Raw genomic sequence first — 20,022 nt, 5'->3', positions numbered from 1 at the left:
AAGTGAAGTATAGCGAATAATATTAGAAGTAATTGTAATGCAAATTTGAAGAACATTGCACGAATAATAACTTTCCATCGGAAGGATCCGAACCTGTGACCTTCAAACAACGCCTTCGATGCTCTACCACTGAGATACTAGGGTCGTGGTCATATCTCTGTTCGTTCTTTATGGGGTATATATGTGTATTTAAATGTTGGAGCGTCAGTCAGCGCCGCCTGTCGCCATATCGGCGAGTGTGGAACACTTTTTCTGCCAGCTGACGCCACGTAGCACGTGATCTTATTACTAACTCGCAGCTGACCAATAAGCTTTCGTATACTCCCTGAAGGCACCAAATCTGCCAGAACGAGACCCTCGCTATGAATGAAGAAAAGTGTTAATTTAAAAGCTCGTTTTTTGTACTCACAATATTGATGAGAACAGGCAATGATGTCAAGGAAGGTAAAGATATTACAAGTAATAGTAATATTCTCGGGGATATAACGTTCCAAATGCACGATACAATTATGAAGGCTCCGGAAATTTTGACAGACTTTAGCGTGCACCTAAATCTAAGCACACTGCCGCCGCTGCGGCCGGGATTCAATCACGCGACCTTAGGGTATGCTATTAGAATCGTAATGCAAGTGTAATCCCCTTTCCTTGGCATCGTTGTCTCTCATTCCAACAAAGAAACCGAGCTATTATTAAATCTACACTTTTCTATCTCTCGTTCAGGTAGTCATATGCCACTAGGCCATGTCGCTGAGCCCACACTTGTAATGATTCGACATGGTCATCAAACACGTAGTAGGTATGACTGAATTGTTCCGCAAGAGCATCGCCTACAAGGGCCACCGTTACGCACCTTTGCGGCGACGGCTTCTTCATCCACGTAGCCGTACCACGTGTCGCCGACTTTGTCGTAGCAGCTCTTCTCCACGTGCGCCTTGTGGCAGGTCAGGTTCAACTTGCACACCTGCCATTAAAAAAAAATGTTAGTCAGTCAAAAGTGCTAGCTGTTAGAAATAGTATTTTGAAGAGCAAGACAACTGTCTTGCCACCAAGCGACCCATAAAGTAATCTGTTGAATAGAGACAACGAGTAAAGAGTTGGCATAGCTCCCGCTCAAATTCCACCACCACAGATTGTATGGCAACAGCCCTTTTCAGCGTGCATTGTCTGATACAGCTGTATATAGATAATATTAACATAAAAATGTTTTCTGCTGGGGTCCACCACGGCTCCGCTGACGTATTTCCGTCACTGATATGACGTTGCAAATTATATAGTAACAGATCTCAAAGGCGAGAAGAAAAAGTTCCATCGCTGGGCATCGAACCCACTCGCTCCGCGGCACGAAACTACTACGCCATGAAACGTACGTTGCCAAGCTTGCTAGTGACAAGCTACTTATATAAGCCATATACCGTTAGGCGGCCCTCAGCAACATCAGCGCGTTTTCGTCATGAGTAGCGAGATGGCGCTCACGTTGAGTTAGCGTTTGGCGCGCTCTAAAGATGGTCGCCTTTCGCGTTTCGATGAGCGCGCTCCTCCACGGGGCATGGTTCCTTCTGTGTGCGCGCTTATCGGACTCGTGATTCGGGAGAGAACGAAATACACTTACGAAAGGAGTGAACATAGGATTAAAAAAACATTGTGACAAATTGTGTATAACTGTACGTTCCTTTCGTGCGTCTTTCTGTTAGAGCAGTGTACTCTAAATGTCAAGCTGTTACAGTTGTTAAAATGTGGTTGGTCATATTTACGATAGACGGCAGCACACACTGGGATGATGTACGAACACGGAAAGTACTTCTGTCGTCCTTTTCCTGTTTGTATTATCTCCCGGTGTGCGCTGCCATTCATCGCAAAAAAGACAGATGTTAAAGTCCGCGCTCGTCTTGTGTATGCTTATTTCGCGCGTGCTTGGATTTCTTCGCATGACATGGCAATTTTTTTGGGATAGCATTCATTGTTTCGCCCTTGTCGTGAAACAATGCAGAAGTTACTTTCAAGTGTCTTTGTGCAGACACTTTTCACTTTCTTGCTACGCCGATTCCTAAACAGGGGGATGAGCCACGTTTTTTTTTATCACCTGTACACAGCTGTGAGATATAATAAGGTTTTAGTATTTGTTCATAGTATCAAGACAACATTGTACTTCCATTAAATACGGCTGCATTATAGTGACATCTCCCCTCGAGCAGGTGCTGTGGGACTTCTACTGGACCACCATTAGCGTCCTCTGCTTCAGCTGCAGACTGTTGCTGTTTTATGTACATTTCAACACCGCGTGCAAAGACAGCAGATTAACGTCTGAAATCATGCCCAAATTAAAAACATCATTGCAATCTGTACGACATACATCCTTGCAGTCGTGTGCAACATGATTTCAACACGTGAGGGTGTGGTTTCACGAGATTGGAGATTGCACACATGGCTTCAACTTGCCCACATTTCCGCAAGTAGACGACAGTTGCTCTTCGGACTCATCTCTAAATTAGAGGACAGTACTTGGTTGTAGAAATAAGGGCTAATGAAAGTCGTGTGTGATGTTGGAACTTTTGAGGCCTCGCACTCCTGTGCGTCTTAAATTAATAAAGCCGACTGTAGACTCTCTCATCTTCAAAGAGGAGATTTTTGCGCACTGCTCCCGATTTTGTGCGCATAACTCACGGTATCAGTGCTCTATAGAAAATACTGTCTCATCTGCGTCCTTCCTTTAGTATATACAACCGTTTCTGTAGCGAACCTTCGTATCGCAATACTTTCACAATCGAGCCACGTCCGAGACTAGCTTTCTGGTCATTCCATTCAACACGTGTGAGTGTGGTCGTTGCAGAGCAACTGACCTGGTCGTATGTGATGACCCGTCCTTCCTTCGCTTGCTGACCAGAGTTGGGCGCGCCCTGCGCACTCCTCGTGTCGGCTGATGCGACCAGGGGCACGTATTTGGCCAGCGGTGCGTCGGCGTCCACTTTGTAGGCGACGCCGGACAGTCCGAACGTGAAGCACAGTTGCCGCGACTGGTTGGCGTTCAGCTGCTTCATCACGTCAGCGATGGCGGTGAACTGCGCCCCGAACAAGCAGACAATCAACGACCTTGGACAGGGCAGGAACTTGTGCACGCACAGATTATGCGGCTTCCTGCTTTCATACCGACATCTCGAACGAACTAATTCCGCGTTACACCGAAAGACATCTGCGCATGCTGTGTCACTCGCGTAGATCAGCATGCACTTTAGAAATGGTAGGAGCCTAGCAAGAGGGTCGTAAAGCAATTTAACCAGATACTCATTATATGCATCGCCAAATCTCTTATACGCCATCGTTTACGACGGGGTCCTGGCCCGTAAAAATGCTTGAAGGTATAGTTAACGCGCAAAGCTAGCATCAGACCCGTTGCGTGGTTAACATGATTGCACTGTGATCAAGGCGGACGAAATAGAATTCTAATGAAATGTACTAAAAAAAGGTATCAGTGCAGGCTAGCCATTTTATTGCAAGGTGCGGGTGTAGCGCCACGCTCGATAAGGTTAGGAAAGATAGGCGGCAGGAAAGGTGCGCAACTCAAGTGAACTGATTATCGACGTAAAATAAAGTTTGGTTGCCAGTGTGCCTCTTTACTGTGGCGCTACGCAGACACAGGCTTGCAATCAAATGTACTGCTGACACACGCACCATGCCTCCAGTGTCGATGTCCTGCGCCGGCCCGTTGAAGTGCGTGAGCGTAGAGTACGGGCTGAAGGTATCATGAGTGCTCACGAAGAGGAAGTTGACCAACCTGAAATTCGGCAGCTTCTTTTACGACAGGCGCAAGTAGGCGCAGACATATTTTACGCAGTCAACAGTACACTAATGGAAAAAAATCTCAGATTCAAATCTGAGAGAATGGCAAAAAAAGCTCCTTCAAGAAGGAACAAGAAAAGCTCCAGCATTGCACCCACCGTGACAGAGCACAACACACACAGCAATGCAGGCTGCCGAAAGCTGTGCTCAAATCAGACCTCGTGAATGCCGACCACACACACAAAAAAAAAAAGAAGACAAGAGAAAGGCGAATGTGAGGTGAGGTGGTGTGTGGGAATGTTATATGTTATTCAGTTCTTGGCGTTGTTTATTTTCTGTGATACTAAACGACTGCGCACAACCTCACGACGCATGCAAACCACTTTTTTCCCCTGCTTACAACGTTGCCCGTTTATACCTTTCTCTACGTCGTACACGACAATCAAAGTTCGTGCAGCACAAAACGCACGCCAGGCACGCCATGTCGCCAAGCGTCGGGTTAGTGAAGAGCACTCGCATATCCCGTACGCCCATACAATGTGCTGGCTTTAACACCCACTCTCACAACGTAAATGCCCGAGGCTTAGTTTCGGTATATACTGACTGACGCACTTTTATATTTAATTATAATAATCGTCGAGGCGACACACTCACTCAGTTGCGTACACGCAGACCGTGTGAAAAGAAGGTAACAAAAAAGGAAGCTTCACTGCATCTAATCTTGTGATGTGGAGAAGCCAACCAAATTAACTGTGAAGAGGTTTTTTTTTTACAATATCTTATTAATTTAAAGCAACCAACAGAAGAAGGTTTTGTCGAAATTACACTCCCAATGTCGAGAAGCCAGTTAAACTAACAGCGAAGAGGGCTTTTAGAATAAACATAAATACTGAGGGGTCAATAGAAGTAATTGTGAAGAGGGCTTTGTTGCACATATGCTCTTAATGCGGAGAAGTCAACTAAAAAGTCCCCCCCTCCCCTCCTTTTTTTAACATAAATATCAATAGTGCGAAGAAGCCGACCAGTGTAATTAAGAAGAGGGCTTTGTTGCACTTTCTCCTTTATTGCTAAGAAGCCAACAGAACAGTTTTTTTTTTACAGAAGCATCACCATCATACAGAAGCCAACCAGTGTACCTGTTAAGAGGGATATGCCACACTTACACTTTTAATGTGGAGAAGCCAATAAAAGCAGCGGGGAAGAGGGCCTCTTTTAACAAGCATTAATGCGGAGGAGCTAATAGAAGCAATTGTCAGGGGGCTCTTCTTCACAAACGTTATTGATGCGTAGAAGCCAACAGAAATAATCGTGATGCTGGATTGCTTTGAAAAAAAAAAACTATTCCTATTGCGTGGCAGTCAGCTTTGTAAATCATTTCAAAGCTGCGCGAATTTGAGAGTGCCACTAAGGCTGCAGCCTTGGTTAACTATATGCCGCCGTTGATTGCACGAATACTGCTTACGGTTGAAGTTCCCTGACGTTGAATGCAGAGTTTCTCTCCTCGGATTCACTGGGCAGCACAACGGTGATGATGAATGAAGGACCGAGCTCCTTGCGCAGTTTCTGTAAGGTGCAAATATACAGTCACAACACAGTGGGTGTTCATCGGTGGGCAATGCGACATAGTGGACAATGGGTGATGCGCATGCATGATAAAAAAACAACAAAAAAAGAAAGCAGCTCCAAACGTTCTTAAGCTTTGCGAATTCTTGTGTGAAATGGCTACAGCCACCGGATTTCCCATGCAACTGCAGTCGTTCAAGTAAATCTACGGAGCTGTCAGGATCGCCGAAGCTTCGGCCCTATTCAATGAATGTGGTGATCTCGCGTGGCGAAATGAAGTAATAACAAAACAAGCTTCATTGCTAAGGGCGGGAACGCGTAAAAAACCGATGCACGCACGTCAATATACGTGCATACTTGCAATGATCAAAAACGACTAAATAATCCATACGATAACCCCCCTATTGGCTTCTTTCATTACGCCCATACGATTCACCCCCGTATGGTAGCTCAATATAAATGTTTGCCGATTGGATAAAAACCCAAATGTGCCTGCTTGCTTTACATAAGCTTTTTACGCAGCTTCAAATCTACAAGTCACAACTTCAAGACATAGAATCGCCCAAATATGACTCGTAGGCGAAAGCTGTGGTCTTTTTCTTTTTTGACCACCGTATTGATTTGTTCTAACCAAAATTTCCGAAAGCTTTCTGTGCGAAACATGGTTTTGCAGTGCCCCTGGTGTTCGCGCACCTTCGACCAAGCGAAGAAGCCAAGTGATGACGCGACCATGACGTCACAAAATCTGAGTATGTAACGTCATAGTGACGTCTAACGATAATTTATTTGCCTCACTTCATGTTGGCGCCGACGGTCAATATTCGAGTTTCACGAGGCATCTAGAGTTTTCGCCTAATGGACAAAGCTGCAAGAATCAGGGTTGCAAAACGTGCCAAGAAAGCCTATACCTTGACGAAGGCGACAAGCCCTGCGGCGTACGCTTCGACGTCTCCTTCGAGGTCCGGCACTGACCAGTGAACATTGAGGCCGTCCAGACCCCGCTTTCGCACCAGATTCGCCGCCTGGGTAGCCAGCTCGTCCAGCACAGTGACACCAGACTCGAAGGCCTTGGCCAATGCGGTGTCATCCCTCTCACCACCTCCACCGAGAGTGGTCATCAGGCTCACGTGGGGCCACCCGGGTCGCACCACGGAGGCGAGATGCAGTTGCTCTGCGCGAGAAGCGCACAAAGCTCGGAGTACTGCTATTGCAGAAGTCAAGGTGATGAGAAAGCCCCAACCTTCCGCTGAGGACTTTTGGTCACGAGGGCATTCGTATATAGCAATGAATAGAAGAATTCTATAGAAATTATTTTTACTGAGTATAGTAATATTTTTACTGAGCATTTAAGCACAACCGAGCACTGCTCAGATGATCCCTCAGTGCTATACCACACTGTAAATACGGGTCGTAATGCACAGAACAGTTTGCATTGATTTGATTTCGAGGAATGGACAATAATGAGGTGCCCCTTCCATAGGACACTGCAATTTACCACTCCAAGGAACAGTTTTTTACTCATATTAAAGCGATAGCGTCAAAGAGCTCGTTTCGAAAATATTTCGGCGTTTGAGTGGGCATCATTTGTTGTGAGCGAAAAATTGAGAAAAATGCAGCAATAAATACGGAAAAGGTTGTGCACCTATTCTGTGCCCGAGCGTTTGAGAAAAATGCAGTGAAAAAGATCTATGGGTCCGAGTGAGGATTGAACCCTGGTCGTTTGCGCAACAAGCAAGTGTCCCACCACTCAGCCACACTTCTGCTTGAAAGTACGGTGAAAATAACTTCATCTGCTTAGAAAATGCAGGGAAAAGCACCGTTCATGCTTTACAAACACACGCGTCCTGTATACGTGCTTCACGCTGCAACATGTAATATACCAGTGATATTGCATGGTACAAGCTTGAATGGTCATGGGGCGTATGAGCGTGTGATTGTCACAGCTGGCCACCCAACATAAAAATCCCGTCACGTGAAAGCTTCGCCTTGAAGAGTTGAACGCAATAGCGATATCCTGTGCCTAGTGCGTATACTTTAAACACTTGGTGCTTGAAACCTTTTCGAACTTGCTATGCACCCGCTACGTGGCCTTAAGGGTGCAGTAGCGTGTGTGCCTTTTGTTGTGGGTGACCGGCTTTCAACTCCGGAGCCATTATGATAATCGCATGTTATGACGCCCGATGGCAATGGGCGCTTGTACCACACCTAGCTTAGTACTGCAATATTAACGCGAAAGCGCTAAAGAGGTCGTTTCGCAGAAACGACTTGTGTCGGCGTCGTCGGTCGTGAGAGAAAAATCGTCACCTAGTGCGTGACCGAAAAATCGAGAAAGATGCAAATAAAATAAATGATGAATTCTGAGTGAGGTTCGAGCCCGGGTCGTTTACGTGGCAAGCTGGTGTTCAACCACGAGCCACGCGTCTGCTAGGAATACAGTGAAAGCAACTTGCACGCTTCACAAACACACACGTCCTGTATACATGCTTCTCTGTAAGACATGCAATATCGCAGTAATAATGTGCTGTACAAGCGTATATTCAGATCGGGCGTCAAAACATGCGATTATCACTTCATTGTTTAAAGTGGGCCACCCACTACAAAGGCACAGACGCTACTGGGTCTTTTCCTTTAAGCTCGCGTTGTGGGTGCATATAGCAAGCTCAACAAGATATCACGGGCACAATTGCCCGTGGTTTAAAGCATGCTACTCATCACATATCTCCCAATTTTTTGCCCAGTAAACGTTTTATATGAAGTGAAGCAAGTACGTAGCCCTATTTTACAGTAGTTTCATAAGTCTGGTCTTACCAAATGATCGAACGAAGGACACATTGGATAACCCGTGACTCTTCGTGTATTTAAGAAGACAGCGACGTACCTTGGGTGGCGCTGTCGAAGTCGCCCACCGTAGTCACGCCGTTGGTCACCACGAAGGGAAGCCGGCCGAACAGGATGTGCGTGCAGTAGGACGCCAGTGGCCGTAAGATGGCCTTCCTCGCCTCGCAGAAGAGCGGTCGCTGGGCGCTCGGGCCGGGGGCCAGGGAGCCCGCACCTTCACACCACACAAGATTGGGGGTTCACGGGGAACACCATATCACACATGGTCGGATTCAAAGAAGATTGCGATATTTTAATAAACAATTGTATCGGGCCAGTTGGTAAGGATCGATCTTGCTAGGAACCCGTTTGATAGTAGAAGTGGCTGAAATGACACGCGATGATTTTGATTGTGTTAGTGCACCCTCTATCTCGCTCACGCAGAAAGAACTATGCTTTTTGGATTGTGTGATAGATAATAACGGATAGTAATGTACGGGACTGGCACGTGTGCTTTTTGTTGTCTACCTTTTTTATTCTTTTTCTCTTTTCACCCCCTTTATAAACGCTGACGTTTGCAATAAACGTTTAGTTGAAGTTAAGCGCTTGTGTTGTGTGTTCTTTGTAATAGTAGCTGCGCTTCCTAGCAAGATGCGATATCTTGCATAGTAAACCATTTTCATATTGTCAAACTAGCTTTTCTGTTAGGCGATTTGCCAAAGTAATAACGGCGTATTCACTTTCTTTGCCAACAATACGCGCGGGCAAGACTCGCTTTAATGATTTTTAAAGAGGCAACCTATCTGCAGGACACAAGCAGCAGCAGCAGCACGTGTATCGATTGTTACTTGTGATTTCGTCGGAACTAGTATTGGCGCCGGAATTCGTGCTTTATAAATACAAAGAAATGACTTACGTCCTATTAAATCACCATAAAGGAGGGGTAGTACTTTACAACTAAAAAAAATTGTCACTTCTGCAATAACGACCATCACCGTCTACTGTATTAAGGCTCTATAGCTGGCAAACGCGAATGCACATCGACGTGCACCACCGTGGAGTTCTCGAGGGTGGAAACACGTGCTACACTAGCCTGCGTACATCCAGCCACGGTTCCGACTCTGTCACTTTTCAACTACCTTCCTCCTCGGTGGTACAGCGGTCACAGCACTCAGCTGCCCACCAGCGGAATCGATACCGGCCGCGACGGTCACGTTTCGATGGAGGCGAAAAAGACGATTCCTGTTTCCTCGCGGCATTTCGTGGCATGTGGACATGATTGCGTGCGACAGCCCAACATGCGCGATGAATACGCCTTAGTAGCTGTAGTTACCAAACTGTAGTGTCAGATATTTCAGTGCATCGTTAGGGGTGATGAGAACCAGAAGTTTTCAAGGACAGCCCCTCTATTCGCCTTGATTCGTCTTAGCCTTCATCCACGGTAAATCTTCATCGCATAGGACAAACCAGCGCTCTTAATGGTGCAAGAAAGCAACCACTTTACGAGAAAAAAAAGCATAGATTTTCCGGCTTACGTACCATGTTCATTCGTGTCTTTCGATTTCTCGGCATGTTTCTCTTCAACGGCTTGGTTTGGAAGTGTGCCATCGCCTGTAGACGAATCGAGGGTTACACGGCTTATACTGTGGCAATGCGCAAATCACAACGAAAAGTTCGACAAGAAAGACGGTCTTAAAAAAGGGTTTAGACCATTGCGGAAAGGTGAAGTCGAAAGCACACTAGAAATCATCATAATAACGCGCTTCACACACTGACTAATAGTGCTTCGCCGAGTCACCGCCTGTAGTTATACGTTCCTCAAATTGGCTCGCTTCATCAGGCGAAATACATGACTTATCAAAGCACGGGTATGCATAGGCAATGAATAATTCACCTTGTAGGTTCTCCGTTCTAAACGCGAGTAGATAACATCACTTGCAAGCGATATCCGGGAAAGGCGCTTCATATATACCAACTCATTTAGACTTTGAAAAATCGCGATCTCTGAATGAACGTTCAAAGTGAAAAGCTCTGCATAAATTTCTTCACTCGCCTTTGTTCATTGTCGCCGGGCCTGCATCACCAGGTTTGGCGTCGATATTGCTTTTCGAGTCTGAAAGAAACGAATGGACGAATGAAAGAACCAACAAATGAACGAATGAATAGATTAATTAATATTACAAGCGCAATTTTATTACCGAATGAACATTTAAGATTCACTCGCCTTTGTCCTTTGGCGCGAGGCCTGCATCACCAGCCTTTGACTGAATCTTGCCTTTCGAGTCTGAAATAAATTAATGAATGATACAAGTGAACATTCACTACAAATCAGAATTTGCGCATAGGGGGGGGGGGCTGTTATGCGCACAAATGGTCAAGAGCGCAGCGACGCGTTTGAAATTCATGTCTGGTCTGCACAGACCGGAGATACAGGTCGCACGCTTTGACTATCAGCTTACTTTTGTTCGAAACAGGACAGATGCGAAATAGTAGATGACCAAGTAGTCTTCGAGCATGCATGTAGTGCGTGGTTTTGGAGAACCAATAAATCAGTGAAGCAAACACAACATGTTATCCTTTGTTCGCGTTCCTTACCCGATCCCGGTGACGACGACAGCCCGTGAGAAGCAGCATCTCCTGGTGCAGCCGCCGCTTCCTTCTTGGCGGGAGAGCCGATATCGCTGGATGCACCGGAACGAACCGCGTCAGCAGCCACGGAAGTATTGACGGTCAGTGCCTTTTCTGCCGAGTCAGCGGCAGCAGACTTCTTTTCGGCGCCAGAGGGCGCGCTAGCCGATGGTTCATTCGCGGGCTTCAGCGCCTTTGATGGCTTGTCGCGCGCGCCAGACGCAGCGATAGTCTGGGCCTCGTTCTTAGATTGCGAACCTTGGGCGACAGACGGTTTGGCTGCCGCGCCGGTCGCGTCTTGCGCGGGTGACCCATTGGCGACCGACGGCTTAGCTGGTGGATTCTCCTCGCGGACGTCTACAGGGGACTTCGCGCCTGGTGAAGACTTGTTGACTGCAGCGGAGTCTGTCGCTGACACGGCTTTTTTGGCGCCGAACTTGTAGCTAGCCGATTCGTCGAACCTCAAAGAAGTTTCTTCGGAGTGAGAGCCCGCGACGGCCAAGTTACTTCTGGACGAGGAGGCATCGGTGAGTGATGCATTGCCCAGCGTCGAAACGGCGGGCTTGTGAATCGACAAGTTGCCGGCTCGTGTGTCACTGAGCGAGGACGTGTTGGATGTCATGCCGTTGGTAGATGAACCACTGACGGCTGCCGGTGCAGTTTGGTTGTGAGAGCCCGCCTGGTCGAGTTCGGAGGGCTTCCAGTTTTCGGTTGGTTTCTTTACTTTGATAAGTGCTTTGTGCTCCGTTGCGTTGAAATCGCTGATCGCCGTTTCGGAAGCTGGGTATGATGCGGTAGAATGAAATGTCATGTTCATGAACTAAGAATCGCGCGCGCTGTGGAAACACACCAAAACAAATCAAAACGTCAACAGGAAATAACTTCGCCACGCGTTATTTGTGTAGATATATGCGAGGTGTAATAACTGCGTCATCGATTCACAAGCATGCCTGAAGTATCTCCAGTTTCTGTTACGGTGTTCGAGCCAATGTTAACACTTCAAACGAATCTGGGCTGAGATGATGCAGCACTTTTGCGCCAGTGCTGCCATTCGTTATCACGTCGTCAGAGGTTAGAATAGCGCTGCGTTCTCGTTATCAGCGGGATCAACCGCTGTCAACGATATCTTGTTATCAACGGGATCAGCCGTCCACGAATGATGATCGATAGTAGTGCCGTAGAGAGGAGCTGGAGGAATAGCGGCGACGTGGTATGCTGGTGTTGAAAACTGAGCAACGCAGTTTTGGAACCGTTTGAAAGTGTGCCGATAGAAACGTCAACTGTCATTGTGAGTCTGTTCACGGTTCATAACAGGCATTATTCATAATGGGCTTTGTACAAGATTAATTTTAAGAGCGACGCTCCTCAGGCCCTCACACCGCCGTCGAAGCTGCTTGCGCCGAGCACAACAGTGTGCGCGCTCTCGGTGCAGCGTAAGCGCGTCGACGGACGGCTCGCGCTTTATGTCGCACCACACGGGAAGAACTCGAGTCGCAGAGTGGTGGGGTATCGCGAGATTGTTGCGTCATTGCGTATGGTTTGGCAATTATTAATTGTTATTTCGTGTTTATCATTTGTATTTATTTAATGAAGAAGGGTTGCCTTCACCAGTGGTCGTCCACTGATGTTCGGTTGTGCCCCACTGCTGGTTGATGGTAGCGTTTCTTCCAACGCATCTACCCGAGTCAAGCTAAGCGTCAAGTGAAGCGAAAGCCGAGACGTCCTTCAAGGAGGGTGCCCAGTAAACGCTTCAGCAGTGCGGGTAGTCGCTTTCTTTTTTTCTTTTTAATAGCAGACGCTGCCTGCGTTAGCCTTGCGAGGCGAGAGAGATACGGAGGGGGGGGGGGGGGGGGGAGTGGCAGCGAGACGCGAGCATGCGCAGTCGGTGTGTCGAGGACACCGCCGACGCCAAATTCGCGAACAGGTGCGACCATAAAGTGCTCCGCATTCAAAAGAAAAGCACCTCACTTGGTGCTACAGACACATCGTTATCAGACACTTGAATCGAAAAATCCTTCTGTCGGCCTCCGTAAGTGCCGGGTAACGTCTTGTTTTTCTGCTGATCACGAAGAGGTTCCAGGCTCGGTTACCGTATACTGAAGCAGCCGCATTCCAGTAATAACAGGTGCACTGCCTAACAGGGAATAGTCGAAATAGTTTTCAGTTTCAAACTGGCTTAATCAAACCACAACTTTGTAATACACATTCTTGATTTTTTTTTGCCAGGGTAGGCAACGAAAATGCTACACTGTGTCGTTTATTCTCATTTATTTGTAGCCACTTTAATTATAAACACGCGGCAGCATTTGTTATCGCTGTATCACACTGACATTTGAATTTTGCTATATCGTCGGCATATTGTTGGTACAAAGCTTTCTAAGACATTCGAATTCTCTTTTAAAGAATTGCAGAATGATACTACTACCATCACAGAACGTCGGTATATTATATTATACACGTGGTTATCTAATACAACGCAGTCTATTGTACTTGTAAATTCTTGCTTTTTTCTGAGTCTCGCAGGAAAGATAAGCGCAACCTTGATATATTTCGTAATACGCCGCTCTACGCTATGTGGTTACGTTGCCTTCTGCGGCGGCCGCATTTTCCACGAGGCAAAAATGCTTGGTGCCCGTGCACATAGATTTAGGTGAAAGAACTTTAAGTTGTCTGAAGTTCCGAAGCTCTCCACTACGGCGTCTCTCATCATCATATCATGATGGATTTGGGACGTCAAACCTTATCAATTAATACTGACAGCGTGTATCAGCCTGCTCTTTCACGCAATGTTTCTAGATGTTAGATAAATCCGTCGAACAGGTTAGCCATGCTTACCATTGCTACCAACGGCGATGAAGTCTGCGAATACAATGAGCGGAGCTGATAGAATTTGAGTGATGATTGATGTGTGGGATTTAACGTCCCAAAATCATCATATGATTACGAGAGACGCCGTGGTGGAGGGCTCCGGAAATTTCGACCCCCTGGGGTTCTTTAGCGTGCACCCAAATATGAGCACACGGGCCCACAACATTTCCGCCTCCATCGGAAATGCAGCCGCCGCAGCCGGGATTCACTACCGCGACCTGCGGGTCAGCAGCCGAGTACCTTAGCCACTAGACCACCGCGGCGGGGCGAGCTAATAGAATTTGCTAACGTCGTTAAGGCAAAGAAGTTTGCGCTTGCGATGTGCTCTCAATGAGCAATTTTGTGGGCTTGCTTCACCGCAATACATTTTTGTGTTTTGTGGCAAAGTTTACAGGTCTCGCCAACAATGTGGTTAGGCACAAGTACAGCACCAGCTTTCGAGCGATTACGTCAAAACTGCGCCAATCTTGAAATTTTTGCTAGGTGTGTGTCTCGTGTTTTTCCAGCGTTTGAAGGACTTGACATTAGCCTGCCTGGCAATACTTAAACACTCGTTTTTCTTCATTTTGTTATTTTATGTGCTGACATTGTGGTTTCAACGACAGAAAGAATCACCTTGTTTCTTTAATTTTTGATAGAGGCTAAAATTCTCGGGGTGCGTATACTTAGATTTAGGCACACGTTAAAACCCCAAATGGTCGAAATTTCTCGAGCCTTCAATCATATCGTGGTTTTGAAACGTTAAACCCCACATACTATAATATTAGTTTTTCATCATGAAACAAGTGTTCAGTGAATAATGAGAACTATTAAAGAATGAATGTTTGTTAGTAGTGTCTAGCGAAGAAAATGAGCCTTTAGATTTACATTTTTTCTTCAGGTGTTCAGAAAAAAGAAACATATTGGCAACACTGCGTCTGTTTGAGAATTCCCGTTCAGTGAGTCAAGTCTTCTGTGACTGAATGTTTAAAATTATATGAATACTAAGATGACGATGGTCGTATTCTGCCAACATGTTGACAGAACGCGATTGATTTCGGTACATATCAGAGAAAAAAAAATATCAGTTGAAAGATACGCTCTTATTAACGTACCTGAAACGTCGCTCAAGTTGACGCTTTCGGGCACTGCGTACAATTTGAAGGAGGGATGTTACATTGTGTAAATGGATATAAATATTAAAATGAGTGTACATATAATATGTGACTATACTTACCGAGTGATGATTTGTTTGTAGCGATGTTTGGTGGTAAGACTGAAAGTAAGCAAGGAAACAAAGACCATAAGCTGTGAAGAGTAAGGGGATAAAAGAAAAAATAGGGACGCAGACAATGAAAATGAAGAACGTTCGTTTCGTTTGTTGGAACTAACCTTCCGTAGGGTTCTTCAAGAGAACTGTAAAGTACAATAGAACAACAAAAACATGAAAGAGTAGCTAGTGGATTTAACAAAACAGCGCTTAATTGTCGAACGTTTTCATTTTATCACTCGTTTTTTTTCAACCTTTAGCTGTGTGCCTCCGGTTTGAAACGGCCTGTCATAAAGGATATTTAAAACGTCCCTAATATCGTTGCTTGACTATGATTACCGCAACGACATTTTTGTGCTAGTGGACAACTTCAGCTTTATGAAGTGGCCCACGCCTCGTAGTCCTTGGATTTTTCATTCGAAAAGTGTTAGCGATTAAAGAACACGATATGCGACCGTATTCGGGAACAGTGAATTCCGACGATACTTTCGCGAGATTTTGCGAGACTGCTGTAGCGACCACGTGGGCGACAAACGTCAGACAAAGGCGTCCGGGACTCATCTAATGAAATCTCGCTAAATATCATCGAAAGTCACATGTACACATGCTCACCTTTCATGGTTTCAGCCAGCGCATTGCGTTGTTTTTCTGTCAAGAAAAAATAATGGAGTGGTTATTTGCGATCTTCGGGGAGCCAAAATGCAGTGTGACCACGCGCGCAACATTTACGTATTTCTGATCACTCTATCAACAATCTTGAACTGAAACACGAGCTAACGACAGGTGTTACGTGCGACTGCGTACTGCCCTATTACATGCAATGACTGGGCCTCAGTATTACCTTACTTATGCGTGAAGGCGATATAACAGCCGTTGTATAAAAAGTAACTGAGTGGATTCCAAGAGAAAGTTTACACGTGAGGAGGAAAAAGACAAGTTGGGTGGACAGACAAGAACAACAAACTTGCGAGAATAACATGGTCACAGCAAGCACAGGACCAGGTTTATTGGCGAAACATCGTAGATGCCTTTGCCCTGCAGTTGACGAAGTCAGGTTGATTATTTATTTTTTATTTATTTATTTATTTAATAATACTGCCAACCCTCGCTTGAGGGTCATAACAGGGAGGGAGTACAATATGAGTACAAACAGAACACCACTAAGCAATAAACACAGGAAAACAGAATGGGCAGTACTTCAACCATTACCAAAATAAGCATCAATTTCTCTGTCAAAAGTTTGCACATCGGTACTATTAATAACATGTTGGGGTAAAGAATTCCATTGTTCTATAGCGTCTGGGACTATGATGACGACGAAGCTTTATATCATTTTGTGCGCGCGAGTTTCCACTGCTGGCGTTCGTTATCGCGATGTGTTTGAGTCAATGTCACGCGTAAGTTGAGCTGTGCTAATTTCATCACACATGATACTACTTGATTTCACTCTATTTAGTTATTAAACACGATTATTCAAGTAATTAAGCTTAAAATATTAGTTATTCGTGATATGTGACTCAATATTCTAACAAAATGACTCAAAGAAAGAAGGGCAATTTTTTTTTCTTCCCGAGGAGTTCGTTAAGTTACACAACCAAATTAATAGAATAGATAATTTAGCTGAGGAAAGTAATTGTCACGTGAATTCAAATGGATTAAGGTTATTGAAAAATCACCCTTCCGTCAGTGGGATTCGAACTCGCCACCCACAAAGTGGCTGAGTACCGATGACGTTCTAGTACTGAAGCTCCCAGTTGAAGCGTTGCATCATGGCGTGAAGTCACTTCTTATTCAACCTTTTAGTTGTTGTTTTTTTACTGGTACATTGTTGTCCAGATGGATATATATATATATTATTTTGATTTTTTTTTGTATTCTGGCACAGTTCACAACAGAAATTGTGCGACACAAAAAGATAATCAAGTATACGAGAAAGTCAGCTCGGTGATGTGGCGAAGCTTTCCGCTCACCTTTGGCCGAAACTTTCTTCTTGGCTGATACTGCAGGAGACACGAAGACATCACGTGAATAAGCTTTTTCGTCGTTAATTATGGTTAGAGTCACGTTAAACAGCAGATTTTTAGCCAGCACGTAATGTCAGCCCGTTTTCTTCAATCTTAGCGTTTCAATGTGTGCGTACACTATACTGTACATCCAGTGAAGCCTCACAGTTTTCTAGTTTGTCATCATCTGAATGTGCTGCATTTGTCGTGTGAGCATCTTAAAAAATAGCGTACGACAAAAGTTAAACATTTCTTTTACTATGTAGTTTCAGCTATAATATTATAAGATCAAGCCAAGCAAAAGAGGAAGGAAGACTATTGACTCACACAGTACAATTGTAGCGGGGGAAAGGCATGAGTTACGTTAAACATCGAATCAAGTCTGACGTTGTGTGGTGCTAAAAAAAAAAAAGCGCTGTGAGGTTTTCTTAGGAACCGCAATATGCATTGCGCTTCCTTATATCGTCGGTACCCCCCCCCCCCCCTGTGATTTTGTAGATTAGATGCACTTGCATTCGTTCAAGAGACACTGAAGAGAATAACGCTTTTTCTCCTATTAGTAAATTATTTCACAGTACCAAAACCGCCGCGAGAAGGTGCTTGGGTAAGCTAGAAAATTCGCAATAAAAATACCTTGAAGTTCGCGTACAGATTGCAGCCGTGTTTCACGGCCTCTACGTAGTTCCTATATAATAGATAAAAAATAAGATATTCTGAAGAGGCCACAGACTTGACACCAAGTTTTAGGGTGGATCCAATGTGACATAAATGTCAAAAAAGCTCTCTAGAATCCGCAACATTAGTTGCGGAGATGTGGACGCAAAATTGAATTCCCAGTAGTCGTCATTATAGTTCTCAGAGTGTACAATTTATCTGTATGTATTGACTGTGCTTCGCTCTATATAGTGACCCTTCGAAGTGTCCAGGTATAAAGGGTGGTAGGCTGAGCCTTCGGGCCCGTTTGGCCGAACTCACCTTGTATGCCGCCCTTGTCGATGCCGCTGTCAACGGTGTCGTTTCGGGCGGCCTTGGCGCCGTTCTTCCTCGCTCTGATCTCGACGCCTGCCTTGCCCACGTTCGAGATGTTCTCCACTGCGCCGACCTCACGTATCCGGGCAGCGGCCGTGGTTATGAATTTCGTCAGCTCATGTTTATCTGAAGAATCGTGCGATAACACTCGGTGACACTACTTGAAACGCCTATATAAACCACACACATGTCACTTGAAAAAAGTAACGGCCTTATTGCACTACAATTCGGCGTCGTGCTTCCAGATGAAGAGAAGGGTGACAACGAGGATACTCTGCAGGGGCGAGCTGGCCCAGTATCGGTTGCACTGCTCGCTTAAACCAGCCGAATATATTTTTGTCTATACCGCTGAGTCTGTATCCTTTCCGTAACAATATATACTGAAAGATGGTAAGGTAGTAGACAGCTTTTGTGCCTGGAAAGCCCAGTTGTTAGGTCTCCGCGTTCTTGTAATCGCCGTGAAGCGTTTGTGCCGGGACACCAAAGCCCGTGCGGCCCTTTGTACTACCATCAGGTGTAGTCGCAGAAAAAGAGCAGTGTATCTATTCAATCGTAACACGACCATGATTGTAACGCGAGGAGTGACTTTTTTTTGCCTATAGAAAAAAAAGTATTTTGTTTTCGGTGTTCGATTACAACGCGAGGGTTAACTTTAGGTAGCAAAAGTCTGAAAAAAAAAAAAAAAAACTGGCGTTACTTTCGAGGTAATCGGGGATAGTACACTATGACTCAATAGCAGAGTGAGCCAACGGCTACAGCTGGCCAACACTGATATTGCACGCCAGTCTTCTTACGTGCTAAATAAGGCGTGTCGACAACATATCTAAAAATCATAGCTATGACTATATCCTCCTGTGTAATGAGCTAAGGAATGTGAGAGGGAAGGGGGGGGGAATCTTAAAAAAGAAAATTTACATTTGCGGGAAACGTTTCGTGAGACTAGTTGTCTTATGAGGTTAAAAAAAAAAAAAGCCGTAGCGCGAAATCAGCACGGATGACACGAATACACAGAACTGGCGCTAACGTGCTCAGTTGCTTCGAACAATTGCCTCTAACGCATTTGTTTTTAAAATTCGTTTCTTGTTGCATATAACTCGCGAGTATGTTTAACATAATTGTTATTGATGATTAAGCATTGTTCTTTAACTAAGTAGTATGTTTAACATAGTTGTTTCTAATAATAAAGTCTAGTACCACAAATTTATCTGACCGTTTAGTACAATTTGTAACAGGTGCAGAACAAAGTCAGTCAATGTAAAAAAAGAACCAGTGACATAACAATGTATGAGATCAACACGGCTTTGTTTTTGTATATAAACAAAAGGTCTTTGCTTCGTACGTATTTGAGAAAATCGCGGGTTAGTAATATTTCTAGTACACCTCTAGCGTTGAGACTTGCGTTTCCTCCTAAACTGAATGTGAATGAGTTCCGTGACCGCTTTCGCTATCGGAGATGGCGTTTTCATTGATCAATTCGGTCATTTGACAGCTAAGACATGACACTACGAAAGAATACAGTTCTTTGTAAGTCGCATCAGATTTTGCGTGTGACAGATATGCATAACGAGAGAGATACCATGACAGTAACAGAGAGCGAAAGAAGTATAATGCCAACGCGTCCACTATATGTTCACTTGTACTTTCAACGAGGACCAAGAGCGTCGAATTCGAAGTTTCATTTCATCGAATCAATGTCGCTTATTCGATCAACAGCGAATTCAACTTCACACTACAATCAGTGACATTGAGACCTCCTTCAAGTAGACAACAGAAGTGAAATATAACCGCCGCGATGGTTATATGGTGCCCGTCTGCCGTCCCGGAGGTCGCATTTCAATAAAATCGAAACGCTATAGTTGTCCGTGTGCTTAGATTTAGGTGCACCTCAAAGAACACAACGAGGTAGCAATTTCTGGAGCCCTTCAAAGTGGCGCTCTTAAATTATATTGTGGTAGTGGCACTTAAAACCCCAACAAATACTTTAGAAGTGTTAAAACATGCTGAGTTCACTATCTGCAGTGCATGGGGAGTGAGGAAAAAAAAAAGGAAACCTGTTAGCAATTCAAGTGATGATCGTACACGACACACGTC

The 20,022-nt window shown here is 45.1% G+C and overlaps 2 protein-coding genes across 2 annotated transcripts in view; one reads left to right on the top strand and one right to left on the bottom strand.

The window, feature by feature from the left end:
* The window catches only part of LOC142764453 (uncharacterized), a 42,927-nt gene that overhangs the window by 2,803 nt on the left and 20,102 nt on the right, over nt 1-20,022 (bottom strand). The window contains exons 12-28 of the mRNA XM_075865204.1: nt 17,878-18,057; nt 16,870-16,899; nt 15,512-15,547; nt 15,022-15,045; nt 14,867-14,905; nt 14,745-14,777; nt 13,618-13,641; nt 10,750-11,562; nt 10,379-10,438; nt 10,208-10,267; nt 9,694-9,765; nt 8,216-8,389; nt 6,246-6,508; nt 5,237-5,337; nt 3,667-3,769; nt 2,838-3,056; nt 851-961 (exon numbers count right to left, since the gene is read on the bottom strand). Of these exons, the coding sequence (XP_075721319.1) occupies nt 851-961; nt 2,838-3,056; nt 3,667-3,769; nt 5,237-5,337; nt 6,246-6,508; nt 8,216-8,389; nt 9,694-9,765; nt 10,208-10,267; nt 10,379-10,438; nt 10,750-11,562; nt 13,618-13,641; nt 14,745-14,777; nt 14,867-14,905; nt 15,022-15,045; nt 15,512-15,547; nt 16,870-16,899; nt 17,878-18,057 (2,342 nt within the window). The remainder of the gene's footprint in view (nt 1-850; nt 962-2,837; nt 3,057-3,666; nt 3,770-5,236; nt 5,338-6,245; nt 6,509-8,215; nt 8,390-9,693; nt 9,766-10,207; nt 10,268-10,378; nt 10,439-10,749; nt 11,563-13,617; nt 13,642-14,744; nt 14,778-14,866; nt 14,906-15,021; nt 15,046-15,511; nt 15,548-16,869; nt 16,900-17,877; nt 18,058-20,022) is intronic.
* Nucleotides 11,171-20,022, top strand: part of LOC119159430 (chitotriosidase-1) — a 201,949-nt gene continuing 193,097 nt past the window's right edge. The window contains exon 1 of the mRNA XM_075865206.1: nt 11,171-11,309. The gene's annotated coding sequence lies outside the window, so the exon portion shown is untranslated. The remainder of the gene's footprint in view (nt 11,310-20,022) is intronic.

The sequence above is a fragment of the Rhipicephalus microplus genome, chromosome 1 (genome assembly GCF_043290135.1).
Source record: "Rhipicephalus microplus isolate Deutch F79 chromosome 1, USDA_Rmic, whole genome shotgun sequence".
Taxonomy (NCBI): domain Eukaryota; kingdom Metazoa; phylum Arthropoda; class Arachnida; order Ixodida; family Ixodidae; genus Rhipicephalus; species Rhipicephalus microplus.
This window is presented reverse-complemented; position numbering and strand designations above follow the sequence as displayed.